Below are 24,875 nucleotides of genomic sequence, written 5' to 3'. Positions count from 1 at the left end.
CCAGAGAAGTAAACTTCCGAAAGAAGCGGCTGGTCCTGGCAGGGTGCTAGTCTTCGGGCGCGGTAACAGGCCGCCCTCCAAGCCGCTGGAAACGGGTCTTCGCTACGCCGGGGGCTCCTCGTTCCAGTCTTTCGCTGGGGGTGGCGGGAATCTTCCTCCGCCCCCAAAGCGAGCGGGAACACGAGACCTGCTGGCTACGGGGCTTCCAGGACCGGCCGGGAGACGCAGTTCCCCCTTTCTCCGCCGGGGCGGCGCCTGCGGGGGGAGGGGGACTTCCAGCTGGCGACCCCCCCCCACCGCCTCCAACAGGTGTCAGGAAGGAGGGCGGGGCAGCGACTGCCGGCCTGAGGCGGGGCGGGCCCTGGGCGGAGCGGGCCGTGCCGGGCGAACGGCGGAGCTTCGGAGAGGCAGCCGCTGCGGGGGTCGAGGAGCGCAGCCATGCGGAGCAGGAGCAACTCCGGGGTGCGGCTCGACGGCTACGCCCGTTTGGTGCAACTGACCATCCTCGGGCATCAGGTGAGAGTGCCCTTCGGTCACGGCTCGGCAAGGGTCCGGGCGCCGCGCAGCCTCCGGTTGCCGGCCTCCGAAGCGCTGCCCTAAATTGCCCTCAGCTGCTGGGACTGGGCCGATGGGAACTGAAACCCCGCACGGCCAGAGGCGCTTCTGGGACACCCCCACTCTCCCCGGGAGGGGCTCCGGACCCGCCCTCCACCCCCCGCCCCCTCGCGTCTTGCAAAGCGACCCCCTGCGCACACTTCGGCTTAAGGCAGCCTTTAGACGCGCCCGGGGCTCCTGGAAGATGAAGGAGCGCCTGGGGGAAGGAGGAAAGCATCTGCCCCACAGGCTTTACCGCCTCCGCGGGCTTCCCGGACAGGGGGTGGGTGGGTGGCGGTCGATACCAGGCACTTTTTCATCAGTGCCCCCCTTCCTCCCCCCCCTCAGGACAGCCCTTGTGAGAGTCTCCCAGGAAGACTTGGAGATGGAAGAGCTTCCTAATCATTTCCCTCTTTGGCCTTTTGCCAAAGGTTTTGTTTCTAACAACCTGGTTTTCATGGTGCCCCAGTTGGATGATGTTAAGTGATTATGGCTCCACATAAATCTGTTCCAGGGTCTGGGGTGAGGGTTTCCACTGGGGAGGGTCTCTTCAGGAAGGCCTTCTTTCCCAAAGGAGGAAGAGGGGCCAGAAATTCTTCTAGTCTCACGAATGGACAGGACTGAAGCAGGGCCAGGCTTCATTGCTCCCCAAACTGCAAAGGAAGGGAGGCTGGCCGGGCAAGCCCAGAAGTGATGCCATGAGGTTGTTGGCAGCTAGGAGGGCTGTACATTCTGGTGGCAAAGCCCACTGGGCAGAGGAAAGGAAGCCGGCAAGGATCCTGGCTCAGCAACCACCACCAGTCAGTGGGTCGGGACTCCTGCCTTGCAAAAGTCTGAGAAGTCCGATGAAAGAGTCATTTGCACGCTGGACCCATGGGCAGAATGTGTGGAAAGGGTGAAAGCATTTGAAAGGGTGGAGTTACTTTTGAGCAAGCTCTAGCGGGCCCAGAATCTCCCCCCCTCCCCCATTTGCTGGTGGCTCTCTAGATGTTGGCCCCAAGTGGCTTCTGGAGTGGTCCTGAGCAGGTTTGCTTGGTCAGCAGCCACCTTGCAGACCAAGGTGGCCCCTTGGTCTGCAGGATCAAAATCAAGGGCTCCTCCTGGCCAACTCTGATCTGCCTTGCTCACCAAGTGTGCTGTGGATCACAAGGACCCAGACATCCATAGCAGTAATTGCCACCACTTGTGCTAGTCTCTGGTCCTCCTTTTTAAGCCACCTGCCCTTCTCTCCCTTCTGCTTTTGGCTCCAGAATCCTGTTACAGGGTTGCTTCCGGCCAGCTGCGACCATCCAGACGCCTGGGCTCCTGGAAGATGAAGGAGCGCCTGGGGGAAGGAGGAAAGCATCTGCCCCACAGGCTTTACCGCCTCCGCGGGCTTCCCGGACAGGGGGTGGGTGGGTGGCGGTCGATACCAGGCACTTTTTCATCAGTGCCCCCCTTCCTCCCCCCCCTCAGGACAGCCCTTGTGAGAGTCTCCCAGGAAGACTTGGAGATGGAAGAGCTTCCTAATCATTTCCCTCTTTGGCCTTTTGCCAAAGGTTTTGTTTCTAACAACCTGGTTTTCATGGTGCCCCAGTTGGATGATGTTAAGTGATTATGTCTCCACATAAATCTGTTCCAGGGTCTGGGGTGAGGGTTTCCACTGGGGAGGGTCTCTTCAGGAAGGCCTTCTTTCCCAAAGGAGGAAGAGGGGCCAGAAATTCTTCTAGTCTCACGAATGGACAGGACTGAAGCAGGGCCAGGCTTCATTGCTCCCCAAACTGCAAAGGAAGGGAGGCTGGCCGGGCAAGCCCAGAAGTGATGCCATGAGGTTGTTGGCAGCTAGGAGGTCTGTACATTCTGGTGGCAAAGCCCACTGGGCAGAGGAAAGGAAGCCGGCAAGGATCCTGGCTCAGCAACCACCACCAGTCAGTGGGTCGGGACTCCTGCCTTGCAAAAGTCTGAGAAGTCCGATGAAAGAGTCATTTGCACGCTGGACCCATGGGCAGAATGTGTGGAAAGGGTGAAAGCATTTGAAAGGGTGGAGTTACTTTTGAGCAAGCTCTAGCGGGCCCAGAATCTCCCCCCCTCCCCCATTTGCTGGTGGCTCTCTAGATGTTGGCCCCAAGTGGCTTCTGGAGTGGTCCTGAGCAGGTTTGCTTGGTCAGCAGCCACCTTGCAGACCAAGGTGGCCCCTTGGTCTGCAGGATCAAAATCAAGGGCTCCTCCTGGCCAACTCTGATCTGCCTTGCTCACCAAGTGTGCTGTGGATCACAAGGACCCAGACATCCATAGCAGTAATTGCCACCACTTGTGCTAGTCTCTGGTCCTCCTTTTTAAGCCACCTGCCCTTCTCTCCCTTCTGCTTTTGGCTCCAGAATCCTGTTACAGGGTTGCTTCCGGCCAGCTGCGACCATCCAGACGCCTGGGTCCGTGATAATGTCTACAGCATCTTGGCTGTGTGGGGGCTGGGGTTGGCCTACCGGAAGAATGCAGACCGCGATGAGGACAAGGCAAAAGCCTACGAACTGGAGCAGGTACTGCTCGCAATGGAGAGGGAGGGGGGCTGTATGGCTGGCTGGCTGCCCATTGGAAAGCCCTCATCCTCTGTCACCTCCAGTCTAGAACAGTTGCTGACCAACCCCCTCTTGTGGATAGGTTTGGAAAGGAGGGGGGGGAGGCTGGTGGGATTTTGCTTTTTCAGCACCCATTACACATTTCTTCCCCCTCGGGGTTGAGTAGGTGAGGTGCGTCTCACACAGTTCCCTATGAGGGCAGCTTAAACTGGTAAGATTTGGAGGAATGCTCTTTTTCTTGGGGACCAAAGCTGCAGCACTGCCCTGTGGCCCCCAGGAGCCATGCAGAGGGGAAGGGTCTCTCCTCCAGAAGAGCAAATGGGCCTTGCCTGAACTGCTAGGAAGAGGGGATCCTGGGACAAGCAGGCCTCCCTCCTGGCACCACGAATGCCCTGCAATGACACCAGTAATCTTATCTCCTCCCTGTAAAGGTCAAGCTGGTAATACAGGATCTTGGGGCCAGGGCTATCCACTGAGGTCGGTCCTCACCTGGGCCTGGCGTTAGGAGTGGCTGCTCTGCCGCTGCTCTCAGCTGCTCCTCACCCACCCTAGAGGCCAAGCGCCTCGGGTGTCAGTGACCAGCTGGCTGGAATCGAGCCCAGTGAACCCGAGTGCCAGTCCAAGTGTCCTTCCGCTTTTTCGGTTGCCTCCTCTTTCGGGGGCTTCTATTTATGATGGCAGGACAAGTGGGGGGGGGAGGGTGGTACTTTGCCCTGTGCCTCGTATGAGCGTAGGAAATGGGGCTGCAGCGGTCTGGGTGTCGATAGCCAGGCTGCATCAGCAAGTCAAGAACAGGCTGCAGCAGATGAGCCGGCTTTGGTTACAAGCTGGACCTTGGAAAGGTCACCTCGCCTCTTTGGCCGCCCTCCGACCGCTGCTCTGCCCTTTCCTCCTCTTGCAGAGTGTTGTGAAGCTGATGAGGTGCCTCCTGCAATGCATGATGCGACAGGTAGGGCTCTTGAAGGGCAGCACGGCTGGCAGGGCCTGTGCCACTCCTGGCCCCAGGACAAAGGTAGGTGGGCCCCTGAGTTTCTGCTGGGCTTGTTCCTGGCCTTCTGCAGACCAACAACTGGCTTGCCAGGCCACTCACTGAGGCCAAATGCCAGGCCAGCCAACCCGTCTTGGCCATGTGCTCCTTGTCCAGGTGGACAAAGTGGAGGACTTCAAGTACAGCCAGAGCCCCAAGGACTGCCTGCATGCCAAGTACAACACCTGCACCTGTGCCACCGTGGTGGGAGACGACCAGTGGGGCCACCTACAGCTGGACGCCACTTCCCTCTACCTGCTGATGCTGGCCCAGATGACGGCCTCAGGTAAGGCCTCCCGTGACCACCTCTTCAGGACAGGGAGGGGCTCTGAAGATGGGAGTGGGGCAACCCTGACTCTCCTTTGACCTCACAGCAGAGCATCTGGGAGACAGGGGCACCATCTGTGCCTCACATCTTCTCTCTTCCAGGGCTTCACATCATCCACAGCCTGGATGAAGTCAGCTTCGTCCAAAATCTTGTCTTCTACATCGAGACCGCATACAAGACTGCGGTGAGTGGCACGTGGCTCGTGGCTCTGGGAACCTGAGGGGGAGGAAGCCGTGGGTGGGCAGCTCTGCTTCCAGAGGGCAGGCTTAGCGGGGAATGGCTTTAATCAGCAAGACCTTTGGGGCATTCGAAGTCAAAGGGCCTTGGCCAGTTGGGATCCAGCAGAAGAAACAGGAGGAAAGCTTCTACTCGGCTGAAAAAGTACAGCTGCTTTCCTAGGGATGTTTGTTGCCTTTGGGAGTGGGGGTGGAGTCCAAGCCAGGTGGGGTACAATTTGGCAGCCCGGCTAGGCACCCACGTTGGGCACCCACCAGTGCTGCCTCCACCGGACTGCTTTCCTCTGGTGCCCGGCTCGACAGTTGCATGCTCTGGACATCACTGCCGAGAGCGATAGCCTTCTGTGTCTTCCAGCATCATCGACGTGTCAATGTTGTTTGGCAGGACTTTGGGATATGGGAACGTGGCGACAAGACAAACCAAGGAATTACAGAGCTGAATGCCAGCTCAGTGGGCATGGCAAAGGTGAGGGGACGCCTGGGCTGCTGGAGGGGCTCAGTCCCATTTAGAGCAGCAGGCAGCGTGTCCCATAGGCTTTTCATGGTCCAGCAGGTGTAGGACACACTCCCCAAAACCTCGTTGTTCCCAAAGCTATTCACAATTTTAGGGAGCTGCAGGAGTCCCAGGGCAGAAGCATTTGCCCCCAGTGCCCTGCTGCTTCTGCCAGGAGGGGATCCCTTCAGCAACTCACCTGCCGTTCCTTTCCTAAATCTCCTGGTGTGCCAGAGGTTTCAGGGTCAGGAGAGACTGTGCCCAGCTTGCTAGCTGTAGATTGTCTCAAATGCTTCTCAGGCAGCTCTGGAGGCCTTGGATGAACTTGACCTCTTTGGTGCCAAGGGGAGTCCGCAGTCAGTGATCCACGTCTTGCCAGATGAGGTGCAATATTGCCAGGTGAGGGGCAGGTTGGACCCCTCCCCGAGGCCTTGGATTATTATTATTATTATTATTTATTTGATTTTTATACTGCCCTTCTCCCGAAGGACTCAGAGGGAGGGGGTCGCAGGCAGCTGAGATTGGCAGAGGCTCCCACTTCATGGGGCCCCGTGGGTCCGCATGCCAGGCCCCTGGTCAGCGTCTGCCCTGGGATGCGTCCTGTGCCCAGTTGCCTGAAGGGCTGCACAGCGTCTTCTGTTTCTGTCTCGGCAGTCGATTCTGCACTCCATGCTGCCGAGGGCCTCCACTTCCAAAGAGATTGACGCCAGCCTCCTCTCAGTCATTTCTTACCCGGCATTTGCTGTGGAGGACACGGACGTGGTGGAGAAGACCAAGGAGGAGATCATTGCCAAGCTGCAGGCAAGCTCTTCTGCCCTTGGCTGCCAGGCTGCAGTGCTGGGGGTGGCCCGGCTGCCAATCAAGCTGCTGTCCTTCAGCTCTCCAAGAGCCTGATGAGTCCCCTCTTGTTCTCAGGGCCGTTACGGTTGTTGCCGGTTCCTCCGCGATGGCTACAGAACTCCCAAGGAGGTAAGTTCCAGGGTGCCAATTCCAGGCCCCAAGAGGCCTTGCCTTGACCCGCTTGTCCCTTGGCAGTCCGCTGCAGCACACTGCTTGGCACAGGTCGGACCCCACATGCAGCCAGGTGGAGCCTTTGTATTTTTAGAAGCTACCTGCGACAGAAGCAAAGCCAATGCGCGTCAGGACCAAACAGGGTGGCTGGATGTCAACCTGCACTTTATTGAGCAGTTGGCAACATTTTATTGCTAGGAGAAATGTGGTTTGTTCTGAGGTCAGACATACGTTGTTTGTGAAAAAGCAACAAGACGGGTCAATATTTGGAAAGTGGGTGGTGCCCTGTGCAGCTTCTGGTGCGGAGGCTCCTTTGCCGTTGTGCAGTTCTGCTCAGTTGACTTTGAGGAAGGAAGCAAGATGCTTCCCGGTTCCCCCACTGATCACCCCCCTGCCATTCCTCACAGGACCCCAGCCGCCTCTACTATGAGCCTGCGGAGCTGAAGCTCTTTGAGAACATAGAATGCGAGTGGCCGCTCTTCTGGACCTACCTGATCATCGACGGCCTCTTCACTGGCAATGTGGAGCAGGTGAGCTGGAGCATTGTGGGGTGTGTGACCCACTCCTGCCTGGGCCTTCGTGAATGCCAACCTCTCCTCACGACTCTTTTCAGGTCCAGGAGTACCGTGAAGCTCTCGAAGGGGTCCTGGTCAAGGGGAAGAACGGGCTGCGGCTGGTACCAGAGCTCTACTGCGTCCCCCTGGAGAAGGTCAGCAAAAGAGGAGCCTGGAAGAATACCCAATAGGAACAGTTCCAGTTTTAACTCAATATGTTGCTGAATCATTTCTTCTAACCGTATTTTAATTTTGTTCCAATCGTTTTTAGCTTCTGGGCATATCCACCACATATGATAATAAGATCCTGGTAACTGGTGACATTTCCAATATTTAGCTGATTTATCTTTAAACATTTTTGCCAGTTTTTCAAGAGGCAAAATATAGAACATTTTATATGATTTTCTTTATAAGCAGTGGACCTTTCCCATAGCTGTTGCCATTTGTCTGGCCATTTGTCCAATTCTACATCCATCACAGCATTGAAATCACCCATTATAGTCCAATTCTAAAAATTTTCTATGTAATCTCCCATAAAATTCTTCTTGTGCGTTTGGTCCGTATAATGCTATCAAAAGCATTTGTTTGAAGTGCATTCTTATTTCCACCATCAGAATTCTACCTTCTTCATCTTCAAAAAGAAGTTTGGGTTCTAGTTTTTCTTTAATGTATAAAGCTACTCCTCTTTTACTTTGTTGTATCAATGAAGTAAATAGGCTTTTGGGTTTCCCCAGGGTGTGGATTGGGCCAGCCAAGCGTAACTCATCTGCAGCTCCCGGCCTTTTTCGCTCTCTCAAATCTCATCTTTCTTGGTCTGTCCTGGTAGGTTGAGGAGGAATACAGCCACCCCCACACCGTGGACCGCCTACCCGTGGGCAAGCTGCCCCTGATGTGGGCCCAGTCCCTCTACATCCTAGGCTGCCTCATGGCAGAGGTGAGCTTTGGCCCCGTCCTTGCCCTGGAGTCGCCTGAAGCTCTCGGTGGGTGGCAAGGGGCATCTCCACGCCCCTTCCCTAGGAAAGCCCAGCTCGGCACAAACCAGCCTCTTGTAGCTTCCCTGGATGCCAGCTGGCAGAAGATCAGCCATAGGTGGCTTGTTAGGTCTGCTCTACGCGCCTTGCAGCTGCCTTCTCTGGGCTTCCCGAGATCAACATCGGGTATCAAAAGAGTTCTTTGGCAAGTTGCTTTGCCTGCGTCCTGGCAAGGCTTTCTCAGTGCAACAGTAACCCATTAGTGTAATGAAACCTCCACCCTCGTGAGCAATATACCTGTCCACCCAATGGCAGAAGAAGACTTTTCCTATGGGTTTTGTGGGTGGCCTTCCAAAAGAGACCCGGCAGAGCCTTGGATGGGGGAGTGGGCCCTTGCCATAATTCATGCCTCTTCTTGCAGGGATTCCTGGCTCCAGGAGAAATTGACCCTCTGAACCGCAGGTTTTCGACTGTTCCCAAGCCAGTGGTGGTGGTGCAGGGTGAGAGGGAGCAGGGGATTCCCAGGGTGGCACTGCAACGGGATTTCCCACCCAGTAGAGGTAGACGTGGAAGGCTGATGCTCTGGAGGGGCCCTGGGTGGTTTGGAGAGTGTTTGCATGGACAAGCCCCCCTCGCCTAGTCTGAGGCAGCCAGCCTGGCTCCTGCCAACTGCCAGGGCCCCTCCAAGCCCTGCAGGTCTGCCCTGACCCTGCTCTCCTTTCTCCCGGCTAGTGTGCCTCCTGGCAGAGACAGAAGTCATCCAGACCATCCTGCGCAAGGAAGGCATTCTGGTGGAGACAGTGGCCGAAGTCCACCCCATGCGAATTCAGCCAGCCAGGATCCTCAGCTACATCTACGCCCGTCTGGGTGAGCCCAAGGGAGGCTTGGAGAGACCCCTTTCCTTCCCTCTCCCCAGAGTTCTGCTGCTGGTGGTTGGGATAATGGGAGGGTTCGGGGTTCTCCATGTTTGACCAGCAGCTGGCCCCTTGTCCCAGCAGCCCCTTCCTCTATTCTGCCTCTTGACCAGCCACAGGTAAAGTGGCCCTGCAGGATGAAGTGGGGGAGGGCTGCTTCTGCAACTGAGCCAGCTGCCCTGTCTCTTGGCAGGCCGCAACAAGCGCATGGGGCTCAGTGGGCGCCCCCTCCGGCACATGGGGGTGCTTGCCACATCCAAGTTCTACGACATTCGGGACAACATCTTTGCTTTCACTCCTGAGGTTGGTGAGAGGAGGGGGGGGCGGGTAGCCAGCTGTAGGGGAAACTGGTGCCTACGGCATTGGAGAACCTTGTCGGTGTTTTGTGGGGAGGGTGCTTATATTTTCAAGTGGGGAGGGGCTTGCTGAAGAACCTGGCAGTTCCTCCCTTTTTTTCTGGAACACAGCCAGAACACAGCCTGACACACAGGTCCCCCCCAACCCCCATTCCTTTAAGCCCCAACAGCTCTCATATGTCTTGCTGAACCCATGATTGAGGGGAAGGGCTTTCTCCACCCCACACCCCCATTGCCTCCATTGGCATCCCTCCTGCCTGTCCCTGCAGTTCATTGATCAGCAGCAGTTCTACCTGGCTCTGGACAACCAGATGATTGTGGAAATGCTGCGGACGGACCTTTCCTACCTGTGCAGCCGCTGGGGCATGACAGGGCGGCCCACCATCACCTTCCCCATCTCACAGACCATGCTCGGTGTGTTGCTTGCACAGTGGAAGGCTGGGCTTTCAAAAGGGGTGGGGGGGGGGAGTGGCAGTGGCAAACCTGGCTGGGGCAGTTTGCCTGGCCTTCCTCTGAAGAGTCACCAACCCCTGGCCGTTTTTTCTCCTTTGAAAAGACGAAACGGGGAGCAGCCTCCACCCAGCCATCTTGGCTACACTGAGGAAGTTGCAGGATGGGTATTTTGGAGGGGCAAGGTAAGCTGAGGTGCCTTTTCCTGCCAGGGGTGGCTCTGACCCCCCCCAGGTGATACAGAAGTGCCTGTGGGGAATTTGAGCTAATGAGGCCCAAGGAGCCCTTTGAAGGAGGGGATCTTGCGCCCTCTGGCACGGGGACTCTTTCCACCTGTCCTTCTCCCTCCATGTAGGATCCAGACTGGTAGGTTGTCTGATTTTCTCACTACTTCGTGCCGCACCCACCTCAGCTTCATGGATGCCGGGCTGGAGGGTAAGCTTTATGCCGATGACTATGGGCTCAGCCTTGGGAGCTTCCAAGATTTAGACCCTGAGGACTGGATGCATGGCTTTCAGTTGGCAGAAGATGGTAAGGAGACGGGACCGTCCCTGCTTCCTGCACTTGGGTGTGTGGTGATCAGGAATGCCAGACCTCTTAATCCAGACAGTAACACCACAGCCTCCTAGCTGGAGCGTAACTCATGGTTGTCCGCTCTGGTAATTAACTTCCAACCTGGCCTTCTGATGTCCCTTCTGGGTAGGAGCTCTGTGTTCCTGGGCTGAAGAGAGCAGGTGGCGTCATCCTGGTCCAGAGAGCCAGCCTGGGGAGTAGGCCAAAAGGCTCTGAGTGGGAGAGAGGGGTTTCACAACAAATCCCAACACACACACCAAGGAACCCCAGGAGTGCTGGACCTGGGCAAGAGAGCTCTCGAGTCTCTCTGCTCAGCTAGGAGAGCCAAAGGCAAAGGAGGCAGCAGTCCCTGTTAAACTGGGGCTTCCCTGGGCTGGGATGGAAGAGGAGACAACCAGCTATGGCAACACGTTGCCACTAGGCAGGTCTAGGATAAAAAACCTACTGGTCATCCCAGAAGGTTTCTCCCACCTGACCAACTGTACCTCCAAACAGCTTCCCTATGAAGCCATCAAAGTGCCTCTGCCAGGGCTTCGCTGCCCCTAAGCCAAGTGGGATAGCAGGCACTGGGTGCGCTCACCTCCTGGCATTCACTTCCCCTCTGGAGCTCTCCCCGACAGCGATAGACATCTCCACTGGCTGCTCCTCCTGCCACAAACACCCTCCGCCTCTCCTGGATTCCTCCGACTCATCACCCCATCATAACAATGTCTGTAACCAGCCTGCGGTCACCCCCTCCATACCACCTCTGAATACTGGCATGGATGCTGCATGTCTGCAATGGGGACAAATGCTTCACCTTCTGGGCTGTTGCATGCGGGAGGTAGTGGGCTGGGTGTTGGTGCTGAGGAGGGCCCCCACTGGGATGGTGAGTCACCAGGCAGCCTCGGAGAAACACGTGAGCGTCGCTCTGCCACTCTCAGCCTACAGGTTGCGGGAGAGAATCTGACTTCTTCGGGGGGAGGGGGGCGCTCTGGCAATGAAACATGGAGGGGTGCCAAGAAGTTTTCCTTGTGGAAAATGGCTTTGTGCCCAGCTGGTGGCCCCAGGAATGTGGAAAGGGCCATTGTGGCTCTTGTGCCATCTTTGAGGGGGGCATGAAATGGTGTTCCACCCCTGCTTTGTCAAGGACTTGCCTGGCTGGCACCTTGCAGGCCTTGCAACCCCATAGGGGCTGATGTGCCTGTTGGGCTTTCTTGGGCTTGTACCCTCCTCCCCCTCCCACATCCCGGGGCTGTCCTTTGGTTTGGTCAGGAGCCCTCTGGGCAGGCAGTTCTGCTCCTCTGGACCTCTCAGGCTTTCTCTCTGTGGCTCCTCTCCTTGCAGCTGACCTCTGCGATGACGTTGCCCAGTACCTCGACCAACTTCTCCATCACTCCACCCACAAAGTCAGCCTCCCACCAACAGCTCAAAAGGGGGGCCTGAATCGCTTCCGTGCCGCTGTCCATAGCACCCAGGACCTCCTGTCCCTGATGTCGAAGGCAAAGGAGCTGCATGTGGAGAGTGAGCATCTGCCTCTGATAATAGCCGTGCGTAGCACGCTGAGGAAGGATCCCTCGCCCCAAAGACCATTCCCTTCTCCTGAGCCCTGCTGGCCGATCACTCTGCCCAGCAAACCGCCAGCCGTGCCATGCCCTGAAGGGGAGGGCATTGTTTCTTGTCTCTGTTGCAGACATCAACCTGTACATACCCTCCAAGCTTCTCCCGGACGATAAGCCATCTGCTCACTTGCTGGGTTCTGCCCCAAAGCAGGAGGCCCAGGTGAGGTTCCTGAACATTGTTCCCTGTCTCCTTGGGCTGCTTCCATGGCCCAGAGCAGCAGGAGCCGCCAAGAGCTCCCCCATACCTGCTGCTTGCTATCAAGTGGGGGGAAAGACTGGGGGCCCTGGGGCCATTTGCAGCTTCCCCTCCTTTCAGACACATAAAGTGGTTCAGCCGCATCTCTCGGTTCCCTTTCCTGGTTTTGGGGCAGCTTTTCTTGTAAACTCCAGTGATGAGCTGATCAAAGAGCCATCTTTTCCCCAAGTCCCCCTGTTGTCTTTCCTCCACAAGCTGCCTGTCTTCCCTGGCAAGGCGAGTCTCCCCAAGGATGCAAGCGGGAAGATGGATTGCCGGGCCTTGGTGAACCAGCTCCGTGAATGCCAGACGCTGCAGGACCAGGCCAGCTGCCTCCATCTCCTCCACACCCTCAAGTAGGAAGCAGGCGGAGCCTTCCCCTTCTTTTCACCTTGCAGCCCCAGGGAGGGAGGGAGACTCGTCCTGGAAGACTCTGCCACAAGGGCTGCCGCCATGGGGCATCCTCTGGAAGGGAAGAGGTCTGCCTGGGGCTCCTGCAATGATTTGCGAAGAAGGGAGGAAGCCCGTTCCCAGCAGCCTGGACTCCTCTGTTATGCCGGCCCTGCCTGGGGCGGCCTCAGCAGCAACCGTGGTGCCAGTTCCGTTGGGCTGCTCTCCAAGCAGGTCGCTTGCTCTGGCAAGCTGGGTGCCCGCTGCTGCCCTAGACGCCCCCTTTCTCTAACCAGCTTCAGTTCTGCTTTCAGGGGGCCCGACTGGGACACTGAAATCCATGGCACCAGTGGGGCCACCGTCAAGGGCCTCCTGGTGGAGCTCTACAGCAAAGTTGGGGCAACTCGCCAATGGGCCCTGATCCGCTACATCTCTGGCATCCTGAAGAAGAAGGTGGAGGCCCTGGATGAGGTATTGGACCTTGACCTGGGACCGACTGGGCTCCTTTCGCTCCCTTTTCCCTCCTTCTGCCCACTTGAGCAACTCCTCTCTCTCTCTAGGCCTGCACAGACCTCTTGTCGCACCAGAAGCACCTGACGGTGGGGCTGCCCCCAGAGCCTCGAGAGAAGACCATCTCTGCGTGAGTCCCTGGCCTAATTGTAGGCTCTGGCTAAATTGTTACTGTCTTTATTGCTTAAACAGACAGAAAAAGAAAGTATATCATTATAGCGGCCATTAAAATTCTATAGTTATGTAATGGTTCAAGTTTAATGTAATGATTCAGTTTCAGAAAAAAATTATCATGTAACTTACAACTTCTTCACTGCAAAAACATATGGACTACAAATCTTGATCAGGGCAGAGCAATAGATGCAATCTAACAAGTGGTCAAAATTGGCAATGCTCTATCAAATCCTGTTCCTGTCAAAAGTGGCATTCCCCAAGGCAGCGTTCTTGGACCAACACCCTTCATATTATACATTAATGATCTCTGTGACCATATTACAAGTAATTGTGTTCTCTTTGCTGACGATGTCAAACTATTTAACACCACCAACAATACAGCTACCCTTCAAAAAGACCTTGACTTTGTATCTGAATGGTCTAAAACTTGGCAACTCCAAATTTCAACCAGCAAATGCTCAGTCCTACATATTGGAAAAAAGAACCCAAACACTAAGTACAAGCTTGATGGACATTACCTTACAGATGGCCCCCACCCTGTTAAAGACCTTGTAGTTTTCATATCAAATGATCTAAGTGCCAAAGCCCACTGCAACTACACTGCAAAAAAGGCTTTAAGAGTTGTAAACCTAATCTTGCGTAGCTTCTCCAAAAACACTACACTACTAACCAGAGCATATAAAACATTTGCTAGACCAATTCTTGAATACAGCTCGACTGTCTGGAACCCATACCACATTTCTGACATCAATACAATTGAACGTGTCCAGAAATACTTTACAAGAAGAGTTCTCCACTCCTCTGAATACAAAAATACCTTATGCCACCAGACTTGAAATCCTGGGTTTAGAAAATTTAGAACTACGCCGCCTTCGACATGACCTGAGTTTAACTCATAAAATCATCTATTACAATGTCCTTCCTGTCGAAGACTACTTCAGCTTCAATTGCAACAGAGTTGTTAATGCTTGGAATAAACTACCTGACTCTGTGGTCTCTTCCCAAAATCCCCAAAGCTTTAACCAAAAACTATCTACTATTGACCTCACCCCATTTGTAAGAGGTCTGTAAGGGTCGTGCATAAGAGCACAAGCGTGCTTACCGTTCCTGTCCTATTGTTTCCTTAAGTTATATCCAATTAATATAGTTATTACATACTTATATATATGCTTTTATATTGTATAGTTATTTCATGCTTATGCTTATATATACTGTGTGACTAAATAAATGAATGAATGAATGAATGTACAAAGCAGTTGGTGGTGGGCAATTCTCCCCAAACTTCTCCACCCGGAGTCCTTCCCAGGAGGAGACCAAGTCATGCATAGGTCAGCCCCCATATGCTAAGCTTTCCCAAACTGGAAAGCTACGGCAGCCTCCTGGCCCCAAAGGGATCTCCAGGTCCTGCCCGTGTCCAAGTTCTCCTTCCAAGCTCTTGTTCAGGAGAGACAGGCTGGGTGTTGAGTTGCTTCACTGCCCAAGGGAGCGCTCCCTGCTTAGGATTCGGAAGTCTCACTGGGGCAGTCTGGAGGTTGGGATTGGTCCTCGGTGGGCTCCTCACAATCCCTGGTCCTGCTGCCTCCACAGCCCCCTGCCCTACGAGGAGCTCACCCAGCTGATCGATGAGGCCAGCGAGAAGAACATGAACCTCTTCATCCTGACGCAGGTAAGCCACGACCAGCATTCCTGCGGGGCCCCGCCATGGCCGGGTCTGCCAAGGGCTGCCCCTTCCTCTCTCTGCAGGAGATCATGGTCTACCTTGCCATGTACATCCGGACGCAGCCAGCCCTCTTCGCGGAGATGTTCCGCCTGCGCGTTGGGCTGATCATTCAGGTGATGGCGATGGAGCTGGCTCAGTCGCTCTGCTGCTCGGGTGAGTGGGACCAGCCCGGTGCCACTGGGTTAATTGGAGGCTTCCTTTTGTGTCTGAAACCACTTGTGGCTGTGGTGACGGGCCTTTCAGGAGGGGGCCTGGGGGTGAGAGAAACGGGTCTAGGACTGTTCGCCTTGAACTCTTGGTGCTGCCTGTTTCTCCACCAGGGTTTTGCCTCCGCGTTATTACGCCTTGGCATTTTGGGCCACAGCCCCTCCGTCCCAGTCCCTTCGCCACAGCCCATTCCTTGCAGTACAGTTTGCGTCAGGCTTTCGGGTGCACAGGACAGTTCGAAGCCAGCCAATCAGTGCAGGGGCTTTGGGGGTAGAGTGGGAGCTGCAGCTCAGAGGGAGGCTCTGTCAGTTCAGAGCCTCCCGAGGCAGCCGAGAACAGCACAAGGGAGGGATCCAGCCACAAAAGATGGGTGGGTGGGGAGGGGGGCTATAGAGGAAAATTTCCAGAAAAGGGAAGGAGTTTACTAGGACAAGGCTAAACAGCCTCAGGTGCTTGTTAGGAGATGGAAGGAGAGGGGTGGAAGCTCCCCTATACTTGATCCTGTCTCCCTGACACTGAATGGAAAGAGAAGAGCGGGAGGGGGGGGGAAGAAAGAAAAAGAAAGAGGAGAGAGAAAGAGAAAGAAAGAAAGAAATACCTCCCTCGAACTGCAGCCCCCGCTCTACTCCCAAAGCCCCCGAGCCCCTGCACTGGCTGGCTTCAAATTGTCCTGTGTGCCCAAAAGCCCGACGCGAACTGTACTGCGATGAATGGCCCACGGTGAAAGGACTGGGATGGAGGGGCCATGGCCCAAAATGCCGAGGCATAATAACGCGGAGGAGAAACCTCTGCGGCGGAGAAACAGGCAGTGCCAAGAGTTTGAGGCGAAAAGTCCCATTCCGGAGAGAAACCGTGGGTTGATCAGCTCTTCCTTTGGCTTCAGGTGAAGAAGCTGCCGAAAGCCTGATGAGTCTCAGCCCTTCCCATATGAAGAACCTTCTCCACCACATCCTCAGCGGCAAAGAATTCGGTGTGGAGAGAAGTGGTGAGCTGCTTGCCTCGGGCGGGGGCTGGGAGGGGTCCGCTGTGTGTGGCAAGAGAGCCAGCCCAAACGGAGGGAACCAGCTCGGGAATCCTGGGGCTTGTAGCCCAGCTACCTGAACTCACCTGCTGACAGAGGTCCAGGAACCCCGGCTGGCATTCTGAGTCTTGGGGCCTGATGTCCCTACAGTGCGGGCTACGGATTCCACCCTGATCCCAGCGGTTTCCATCCGTGAGTTTGGGGCTGTGGGAGCAACGAAGTCGGAGCGCACTGGCATCGTCAAGCTCAAGAGTGAGATCAAACAGGTGGGCTGCTCCTGCACGGCAGGAAGGAGAGTTTCAGAGGCAGGAGGGTAAGCGGGTGTCCCACCAGGACTGCTGGCAAAGGGGAATTTCTGGAGAAATTGCAGGTTTCTCCACCCTGGCAGACAGCTGCTCTGCTAAGGCCCAGATGGGGATCGAGGCATCCTTCCCTTATGGGGCAGGTAGCCGGCAGAACTGGGGGTGGGTTGCTTTTGAGCTGACTCCTCTATTACCTCCCCAGCCTGGGCAAATTTGCCTCTTTCTTCCAGATGGGCTGGGCTTTTCCACCTGGGTGGGTGGGTTAGTGCCAGGAAGAACAGTTTCCTCTTCACATCTAACACCTTTTTTCTCTTCCAGCAACTGAATAGAAGTAGGCAGTCTTTGTCCGAGATTAAGGTGAATACCCCCCCTCGTGTCCTTTCAAAGGGCAGATGACTTGTGACTCTCGCTTTCCTGCAGGGGGTACCAGAGCCTGCAGGAGCCACAGAGGGTCTTGAGTGGGATGGGGGAGGTGGTTGAAGGACACCTTGAGTGTTGCAAATGCAGCTGCTGCTTCTGGCAGAGGGAAGGGAGCAGGAATGAGCTGACCTTGACTAGACAGGGTCAGCCCGGAGTCTGGAGGAGAGGGCAAAACCTGTGGAAGCCCCTGTTGAAGCCCTTTGGCTCAGTTCCCCTTTTCCATCCAGTTCTGGAAGTGGTGGACGCAGCTGGATGCATTAAAATTAGCTTTCCCCCTTGCCTGTAGCAGTGGGCATTCAGGGCCCCCAGGAGAAGGGGCTCCTTGGGAGCACCTCCCCAGAACTGGCCAGTCAGTGGGAATCCATGGCCCGGGAAGCCTGTGGAAGCGAGGGGCACATGCTGCAGCCCATGGGGCCTCCATACAGAGCTGAGTTTGCCTGCTTGCCTTCTGACTCCAGGGAAGCCGCCTCACAAGTGGCCAGGCCCCTCCCTGGGGCAGGCAGTCTGGACTAGAGCCACCTGTGCTTGCTTGGCTTCACTTCCCAGGGTCCACAGCCTTCCCCCGTGCTGGCTTTTGAAAGAAGAGTGTCTGCTAATTTTTCGCACAGCTTTGCTTTAACAGAAGAACCGGCCGTGGCTTGTTGTGTCCACTCAGCTCTCACGCCACGTCCTCCCTGTGCTGTGGCTGCCATGGGTCTCTTAAAAGGGCTGCAACTGGTCTTTCTTTCTTTCCAGGCTGGGGCCCTGCATTCCTTGGAAACTGCAGCGGGGAGTCCTGCCCAGGCAAGTCCTCCCTCCCAAGCTGCTTGGCCACAGGCCGCTTCTGCGGGCGTGGCCAACCCTCCGGCTTGTTCCTCCACAGTTGTCCGGATCCTCCCTGGCTCCAGGCAGAAGAGATCCCGCTGAGGCCCCAGTGGATTCCTCCACCAAGGACGGGCGCCAAGGGCAGTGGTTGCGGCGGCGACGGCTAGATGGGGCCCTCAACAGAGTCCCAGTGGGATTCTACCAGAAGGTCTGGAGGATCCTGCAGAAGGTGAATGGGGGGGTGGGGCACCCATTTACTCTCCCCACCTCATCTCAGCTGCAGCGTAGCAGTGCTGTCCAAGCCATTGGGCCACCTGAGTGGAAGCTGCAAAGAAAGGTCCCGGATAAGAGGAGCTCTGGAATGGAGCAGCCAGGCTCGCTGTCAGTTGCCCCGGAGGATGAATAGAAGCTGGCAGAATTGGGGTTGCAGACTGGGCCTCCTGGCTCACCTGAAAAGCTGAGGCCTCTTGTCTCAGTGGCCTGTGGAAACAGTAGCCTGGTCCTCCAGAGGCTAACTGCTGCCTTTCTCCTCTCCTCCTGCAGTGCCACGGGCTCTCCGTTGAAGGCTTTGTTCTCCCGTCTTCCACAACTAGAGAGGTAATGGCTGCACTGTCCCTTTATCCTAAAAGTGGAGTGGGGGGGGTTCCTGCTCCCCAAATATTGTGCCTGCAGGGGGGTTCCTCCATTGTTTCTCATGGCCCTATGGGCAGACAAGGCCTTCTGGCTTCTGAGGAAGACTCATTTCCCTCTTCTTACTCTTGATTGGGTGCCTCGTGGCTATCAGGCGCTGTCCATTCCCCCTTACAAAGAGCCCCATTTGGAGGCTGTTTAGGGACCGCCCAACTCAGAAGAGACTTCCTTTGGCCCTAGATGACTCCTGGAGAAATCAAGTTTGCAGTCCATGTTGAGTCCGTGCTAAACCGAGTCCCTCAGCCTGAGTACCGGCAGCTCTTTGTAGAAGCTATCCTGGTCCTGACGCTGTTGACGGATGCCGAGGGTCCCAGCCTTGGGGGCCTGGTAGCTGTGGACAGGATTGTGCATGTCGCAAACGATTTGTTCTATCAAGAGCAGGTTGGGGCCTCTTACTGCTGGGGTTCCCTGGCCAAGGGAGGAAAGGCAGGCAGCGTGGCCTGGCTGTTGAGGGGGGAAAGGCTGTGGAGCATGGCTGCTCACAATCCAGTGGGCAGAAAGCTGACCCCGGCTTGGCCTGCTGGACAGAGTCCTTGGGCCCTCCACTGTGGCTTTAGCTGATGGGAACATAAACCCAGCCAAAGAGCGTGGAGTCTCTGGCAGACACAAGCTGCTTTTGTCCCCTACCTGGAAGGGAGGGGATGCTTGGCCCCGGACTCTGGGCAATAACATGTTCTTCCTCTTACGTTGCAACCAGAAAATCCTGGGGGCTGATGACCACGTGCTAGAGAAGGACTCGGCCACGGGCATTTGCAAGCTGCTCTATGACAGTGCTCCGAGCGGCAGGTTTGGCAGCATGACCTACCTCTCCCGAGCTGTGGTCACCTGCGTGCACGAGTTCCTCCCAAGCAGTGGCTGCACCACGCAGTGAAAGTGCCTCAGCAGCACCAAGAGCCACCTTGGGGTGCGATTCCCTGGCTCCGCACCCTGGAAGCAAGCAGCACAGCCAGCCACTTTCAGGAACTGCAGCAAGCAAGATGTGAACTGGGAGGTGTCTGGCCCAGACCTTTCCCGTCTGAAGGGGTCCCCCTCCCTCCCCTGAGAACGGAAGCCATGAGTTGCTGTTGGACAGTTCTGGAAGTTGGAGGACTTTACTTTCCACGTGAACCAGGAGCCACACACTGTTCTTAGGGAGGCTTCTTCCTTTGAGGGGCTTTTCATAGTTAGTGTCAATCATGGAGAGCATGATGCCTTCTTGACTGGAAGGGAGGCCACTCAGTGCTTGGGGGAGGGTCTTTTCTGCCACATGTGACACAGCATTCTGGGAAGAAAAGTTCCTGGAGCGTCCTTTGGGGCAGGCTGGAAACCTCCTAGGCTCTGGCACCTTCACAGTGGGAATGGCAGGGGCTGGTTGTGGGAGTTGGGGGGCATCTCCCTTTTGGTGAGGGGAGGGGGCCTGATGGCAGCAAACTGCAGAACCTCAGAAGGGTCCCTTCTTGATCTGCTTGACCTCTGGTCCCCCTCGGGACCCCTCTCGTTTGGGTGGTGTGGTTGGGGCTGATCTGGCACACTTGCAGGGCTTGGGCTGTCTTTTGCCCAGTCGCCTTTGGAACACCAGGGCTTTCCAGCCCTACTGGATAGGCTGGCTTTGCTGTGTGTGCCAGTGGCCCTCTGGCTTTGCACCAAGTGTTCTGGCCACGATGAACCCGTTTTGGGGGTGAAAGTGGGGAGGGAGAGGCGGGTTGCGCGTCTGGCGCTTTGCGTGGCTTTCAATAAACCGCTTTGTTGGAGTGATAGCCGGTCTCCGAGCGTGATCCTTGGGTGGCAGGCCGAACGGGAGCTTCAAGCTCTGCTGCCGGTCGAAGACCGGGGGGGGGCTCCGCGGGGCTGCCTTGCCCCTCCGCGGCAAGGCAGGACTTCATTTCCCGGCGCTCCACGCGGCAGGAAGCTCGTCCCGAAGCGCGCGCGAGGCTCGCTCGGCCCCGGGTCGCTTATGGACGGCTCGGCCCCGCCGCCGCCGGTGTACGTGTACGGCGCCGAGTACGTGGCGCGATGCGACGCCCTGTGCAAGGTCCCGCGGCGGGTGCGTAGCGCGGGGAGGGGGCGCTTGGGAGGGGGGGGCGCTGCCCGCGTGGGGCGGAGTTGAGCCGGCGCCCTTCTCTCTGCAGGCCAGCATGGTGCACGCGCTGGTGGAAGCCTACTCGCTGCTGCAGCACATGAGGTAGGCGGGCGGGCGGGCGGGCGGCAGCGTCGTCCCCGGCCGGGCGGAGGGTCTCGGCGCGGACCCCGCCTGCCTGAGCCTTGCCTTCCTAGGGTCATCCAGCCGCGCCCCGCCCGCATGGAGGAGATGGCGGCCTTCCACACCGACGCCTACCTGCAGCACCTGCAGCAGGTCAGCGAGGACGGCGACGAGGACCACCCGGACTCCGCCGAGTTCGGACTCGGTGAGCGGCGGGCGGAGACCCCGCGACCCTCCCTCCCGCCGCCGCTGCGCCCCCGCTGATTTGGCCCCCTCCCTTCCCCCCGCAGGCTACGACTGCCCGGCCAGCAAGGGCGTCTTCGAGTACGCGGCGGCGGTCGGCGGGGCCACCCTGACGGCGGCGCGGTGCCTGGTGGAGGAGAAGGGCCGGGTGGCCATCAACTGGGCCGGCGGCTGGCACCACGCCAAGAAGTACGGGCCGGCGGGCGGGCGGGCGGGGGGCGGGGAACGCCTCTCCCCCGGGACCTTTTGCCTTCGCGCCCGGGCAGCCTCGCCGAGCTGCAACGTCTCCCTGCAGGGACGAAGCTTCGGGCTTCTGCTATCTGAACGATGCGGTGCTGGGCATCCTACAGCTGCGCCGGAGATTTGACCGGGTTCTCTACGTTGACCTCGACTTGCATCACGGGGACGGTAAGGCTCCCCCTGCTCAAACGGGGCGGGGGTGACCGAGGGAGGCCTGCAGAAGAGAGGCGCTCTGCCTGGAAGTGGGCTTTCACAAGCTCCCACAACTCAAGGAAGCGAATCACCTTTGGCTGTGAAAGTGGATGGCAAAGCCGAAGGTGAACAAAAGGGGGAGGGGGCGCCCTTTTAAGGACACTGTAGAAGGGGATTTCTAGATGTTCTCCAGGGTTCCTTCCAACCCTTTGATCCACTGGGTGTATCCTGTGGCCTCCAGGTCCCAGAGAAGTTGCAGTGCTTTTCTTGGCTTCAGTCCTCTTCCTTTGCCTGTTTTTGGATTTTTTCCTGTTACTTCTCTCAGTCCTTTGATACCTGTCAGGAAACTGGGCCTGCCCATGTCCTGACATGATATAGGTAGTCCTCGATTTACAGCAGTTCATTTAGGGACCGTTCAAAGTTACTGCAGCACTGAAAAAAAGTGACATTGCCATTTTTCACACAACTATTGATTGCTTCGTCCAGAGGGTCGTGCGATCAAAATTCAGACACTTGGCAACTGACTCTCATTTATAACAGTTGCAGTCTGGAGTCACGTGAATGGGAAAGCCAGATTCACTTAACCACGTTACTAACTTAACAACTGCCATGATTTACTTAACAACTGTGACGTGCATAAGCACCAGCGTGCCTACCGTCCCTATCCTAATGTTCCCTTTAATTGTATTCATTTTATGTATTCAATTCATGCTTAGGCTTATATATGTTATCTAATATGTACTCGAAAAAATAAAGGTTGCAAAATGGGACAAAACTTAACAAATGTCTCGTTTTGCAACAAATTTTGTGCTCAGCTGTGATCGTAAGGGGAGGACTGCCTATAGTAGAAGTGGTATTTGGTTAATGACCCATTCAGCAACTGTTCTGAACAAGCGGTACTTGCGACCAGTCCTCGGAGCTCTGGCCAGCATCTCACGGTCACCCTTTGTGGCCTTTGTTGGCCTTCACTGAACAAAACCCTTGGGGGAATCTCTTGGCCACAGGCTGTCTGGAGGTTGGGATATCTCTGGCTGGGTGGTGGGGTCACCTGAGGTCATGCTTTATGGCTGTCACATCCCAGTCCCAATTTCCATTGTTAACTGAGGACTACCTGAAAAGGCCCGAATGCCGGATGCTGAACGGGAGCTGGGCAAGACCGACTCCGGGTCGGGAACAAAGGGCATCTCCCTCTTTGCTGTCTGCGCAGGTGTTGAAGACGCTTTCAGCTTCACCTCCAAAGTCATGACGGTGTCTCTGCACAAGTTTGCTCCTGGATTTTTCCCAGGCAAGTGATTTCTTTGCCACATTGGATCCTGCCTTGCGGGATCCCTCTCCCTCTGCTTTTTCATGGGGAAAAGATAAAAGCCTTGGATTTCTATGTGCTGACCTGAGCCTTTCCACCTACACAGGAACAGGAGACGTGACAGAGGTGGGCTTGGGGAAGGGGCGCTACTACAGCGTCAATGTGCCCCTTCAGGATGGCATCAGGAACGAGACATACTATCAGATCTGTGAGGCGTAAGCACCTGCTCATCTGGGCCCCTCTGCGCAGGAGGAAGAGTTTCTTCTGCCTGGGCTCCCCTGCCCCGTGGGAGGAAAGAGACAAAAGGCTGAATGGACCCTTCCCTATCCCAGAATCCAAGCTGTTGATTCGGCTTGACTTGCCTGCTTCCTGGATGGCAACGGGGGCCTCTCAGAGTCAGGAGAAATTGGGAGGGGGGGGCTTTTCCCCTGGAAACTTTGTCTCGTCCTCTTTTGAAGTTGGCAGCCCACAGTGGAATTTCATCTTCTCAGAATTGCTGGCATGTTTAGTGCCGTTTCTTATGGAGTATCCCAGGGCGGTAGCTATTCTAGAATCTCTGCCTGCTCTTACCTTTGTCCTTCCCCGGCTCTCCCCACCCCCCCAATAGGGCAAAAGATCCTCGGAGGAGGCCACAGGGAGGGATGGCTGATTCCCAGCAGGGGAGAAACGGGTCAACAGCTTCCTTCCCTGTTTCATTCTGCAGGGTGCTAAAGGATGTGCATGCTGCTTTCCACCCTGAAGCCGTAGTCCTGCAATTGGGAGCAGATACGATTGCGGGCGACCCCATGTGTGCATTCAACCTGACCCCGGAGGGGATTGGCAAGTGCCTGAATTATGTGCTACAATGGCAGCTGCCGACCCTTATTCTGGGGGGAGGTAAGCAAGCGAGAATGCAAGTGGGGCATCTGGCAGGCAGGCTCAGGGAAATGTAGATAGGGACGGAGCCCCAAAGGTCGGCTGCGCTGATCACAGTCTTAATAGTGGGAGGTGCTTCAACTTGGGGCAGCCTGGAATCTTGATTTTTTAAAAGTCAAAATGAAATGGCCTCAGTACAACGTTCTACATCATCGACAGTGTTTCTTGCTGGGTCAGTGAAATGGCTTCACTCAATCCTGCACGCTTACTCTTTGCATCGCTGAGCCAGTCAGCTTTTGCAGCTGCGCGACGCTTTGTGCTCTGGGACTAGAATGGCTGTGGTGGGCAAGTGTTTTTCACTTTCTTTTTTCTTTGTCCTCTTCCTTATGTGGTGTCATGTCTCGTTCCCTCCTGGAGACAGGAGGCTATCACCTTGCTAACACTGCTCGCTGCTGGACATACCTGACTGGAGTCATTCTGGGAAAAACGTTGCCCTCTGAAATTCCCGATCATGAGGTAAGGCTCAAGCCCCCCTTCCCTGCTCCAAGCACAGGAAAAGGGCTGCCCTTAGTCGTGGACTCCCTGTGAAAATAGCCTCTGATTTATTTATCTTGGGGTAGCCGAGAAGGCAATACACACATGATGATAAACGTTTGAAGGAACTCACTGCTGCTCAAGGCAGCAGCTGGAAATGCAGGGACAAAGCGGGTGGCTGGCCCAGGGTTGCCAGGCACGCACAGGCCACCCCAGGCTGGCTCCTGAGAAAAGGCCTTCCTCTCTTGTTGAGATGCAGGCGGGGGATGGGGCGCCAGGGTTCCTGCCCTTTTCCCTTCCGCCTGACCTTCCCTCTCGGGCAGTTCTTCACGGAATATGGCCCCGACTACGTGCTGGAAATCACTCCAAGCTGCCGGCCAGACCGGAACGAGCCTCAGCGCATTCAGGAGCTCCTTGGCTGTGTGAAAGGTGGGCCCTCTCTGTTCCAGTCTGGTGGCCGATTGGAGGGTGGGACCCGAGGGCTCCAGCAGGAGACAGGCTTGGCATGTCCTCTCTTTGCAGCACACCTGAAACATGTGACTTAGTGGGAAAGAGGGCTCCCTTCTCTCCAGAGCCACTGCACCTGGGAGCAGCTGTTGAAGAGTCTGCAGAGAAACTGCACAGAAATTGTTTGTGCAGCTTGGAGCAAGAAGGTGTTAAAGGAAACCTCCCCCCCACCCACCCCAGCCTGGACTTCCAGCCTCGTCCCTTGCAGAGGCAGCTCATTCTGGAAGGAGTGGAAGGCCCCAGCCCTGGACCTCTTGGACTGGCAGGAGCACAGCAAGATGAGCCCCCTCTATGTTGGTCTTTTTTTAACAGCTGTTTGCCTTGAAATAAAAAGCTGGATGACTTTGCCTCTTGTCTTGGTGTGTGTTCCTTACGTTCTTCTTGGACTAAGAGCTGTCAATAGCATTTTCCATCTTGTGACAATGAGTCCCACCGGTTTCTTTAGTGAGCCTGAAGATTGCATTTGATGTGAGTGGCAAGGAGGAAAATGGTCCCCCACCCGGTGACTTCATAGAATAGAATAGAATTTATTGGCCAAGTGTGATTGGACACCCAAGGAATTTGTCTTGGTGCATATGCTCTCAGTGTACATAAAAGAAAAGATACATTCATCAAGGTACAACATTTACAACACAATTGATGATCAATATATCAATATAAATCATAAAGATTGCCAGCAACAAGTT

General features: G+C 56.0%; 2 protein-coding genes across 12 annotated transcripts; both read left to right on the top strand.

Moving 5' to 3' along the window:
* Nucleotides 1-52: 52 nt before the first annotated feature.
* On the top strand, nucleotides 53-19,007 carry PHKA1 (phosphorylase kinase regulatory subunit alpha 1). Of its 4 annotated transcripts, none has more exons than XM_058196769.1 (33): nucleotides 53-516; nucleotides 2,952-3,110; nucleotides 4,051-4,098; nucleotides 4,294-4,462; nucleotides 4,606-4,688; nucleotides 5,126-5,206; nucleotides 5,534-5,632; nucleotides 5,888-6,034; nucleotides 6,149-6,202; nucleotides 6,652-6,774; nucleotides 6,858-6,953; nucleotides 7,625-7,732; nucleotides 8,191-8,269; nucleotides 8,502-8,636; nucleotides 8,877-8,986; nucleotides 9,309-9,453; nucleotides 9,596-9,674; nucleotides 9,845-9,924; nucleotides 11,389-11,565; nucleotides 11,735-11,823; nucleotides 12,115-12,254; nucleotides 12,603-12,759; nucleotides 12,849-12,928; nucleotides 14,560-14,638; nucleotides 14,716-14,845; nucleotides 15,783-15,884; nucleotides 16,071-16,186; nucleotides 16,541-16,579; nucleotides 17,378-17,425; nucleotides 17,505-17,675; nucleotides 17,990-18,043; nucleotides 18,317-18,517; nucleotides 18,834-19,007. In XM_058196769.1, the coding sequence occupies exons 1-33, from the start codon at nucleotides 439-441 to the stop codon at nucleotides 19,005-19,007; spliced, it is 3,630 nt and encodes a 1,209-aa protein (XP_058052752.1). In that variant the 5' UTR covers nucleotides 53-438. The 4 variants fall into 4 exon arrangements, with proteins under 4 accessions (XP_058052752.1, XP_058052750.1, XP_058052751.1 ...); XM_058196767.1 differs by having other exon boundaries at nucleotides 9,845-10,020; XM_058196768.1 differs by having other exon boundaries at nucleotides 4,051-4,161.
* A 152-nt stretch (nucleotides 19,008-19,159) lies between these two features.
* HDAC8 (histone deacetylase 8) lies at nucleotides 19,160-24,536 on the top strand. Of its 8 annotated transcripts, none has more exons than XM_058196773.1 (11): nucleotides 19,160-19,298; nucleotides 20,245-20,297; nucleotides 20,390-20,520; nucleotides 20,606-20,747; nucleotides 20,854-20,966; nucleotides 22,096-22,275; nucleotides 22,400-22,508; nucleotides 22,997-23,169; nucleotides 23,570-23,664; nucleotides 24,006-24,111; nucleotides 24,205-24,536. In XM_058196773.1, exons 2-11 carry the CDS (start codon nucleotides 20,251-20,253, stop codon nucleotides 24,225-24,227), a joined length of 1,119 nt encoding a protein of 372 aa, XP_058052756.1. In that variant the 5' UTR covers nucleotides 19,160-19,298; nucleotides 20,245-20,250; the 3' UTR covers nucleotides 24,228-24,536. The 8 variants fall into 8 exon arrangements, 7 of the variants coding, with proteins under 7 accessions (XP_058052756.1, XP_058052757.1, XP_058052754.1 ...); XM_058196774.1 differs by lacking the exon at nucleotides 19,160-19,298 and adding an exon at nucleotides 19,933-20,159 and having other exon boundaries at nucleotides 22,198-22,275; XM_058196771.1 differs by lacking the exon at nucleotides 19,160-19,298 and adding an exon at nucleotides 19,933-20,159 and having other exon boundaries at nucleotides 22,997-23,112.
* The last annotated feature ends 339 nt before the right edge of the window (nucleotides 24,537-24,875 follow it).

Source organism: Ahaetulla prasina, chromosome 11 (assembly GCF_028640845.1).
Source record: "Ahaetulla prasina isolate Xishuangbanna chromosome 11, ASM2864084v1, whole genome shotgun sequence".
Taxonomy (NCBI): domain Eukaryota; kingdom Metazoa; phylum Chordata; class Lepidosauria; order Squamata; family Colubridae; genus Ahaetulla; species Ahaetulla prasina.
The sequence above is the reverse complement of the archived record's forward strand: the minus strand, read 5'-3'. Positions and strand labels throughout refer to the sequence as shown.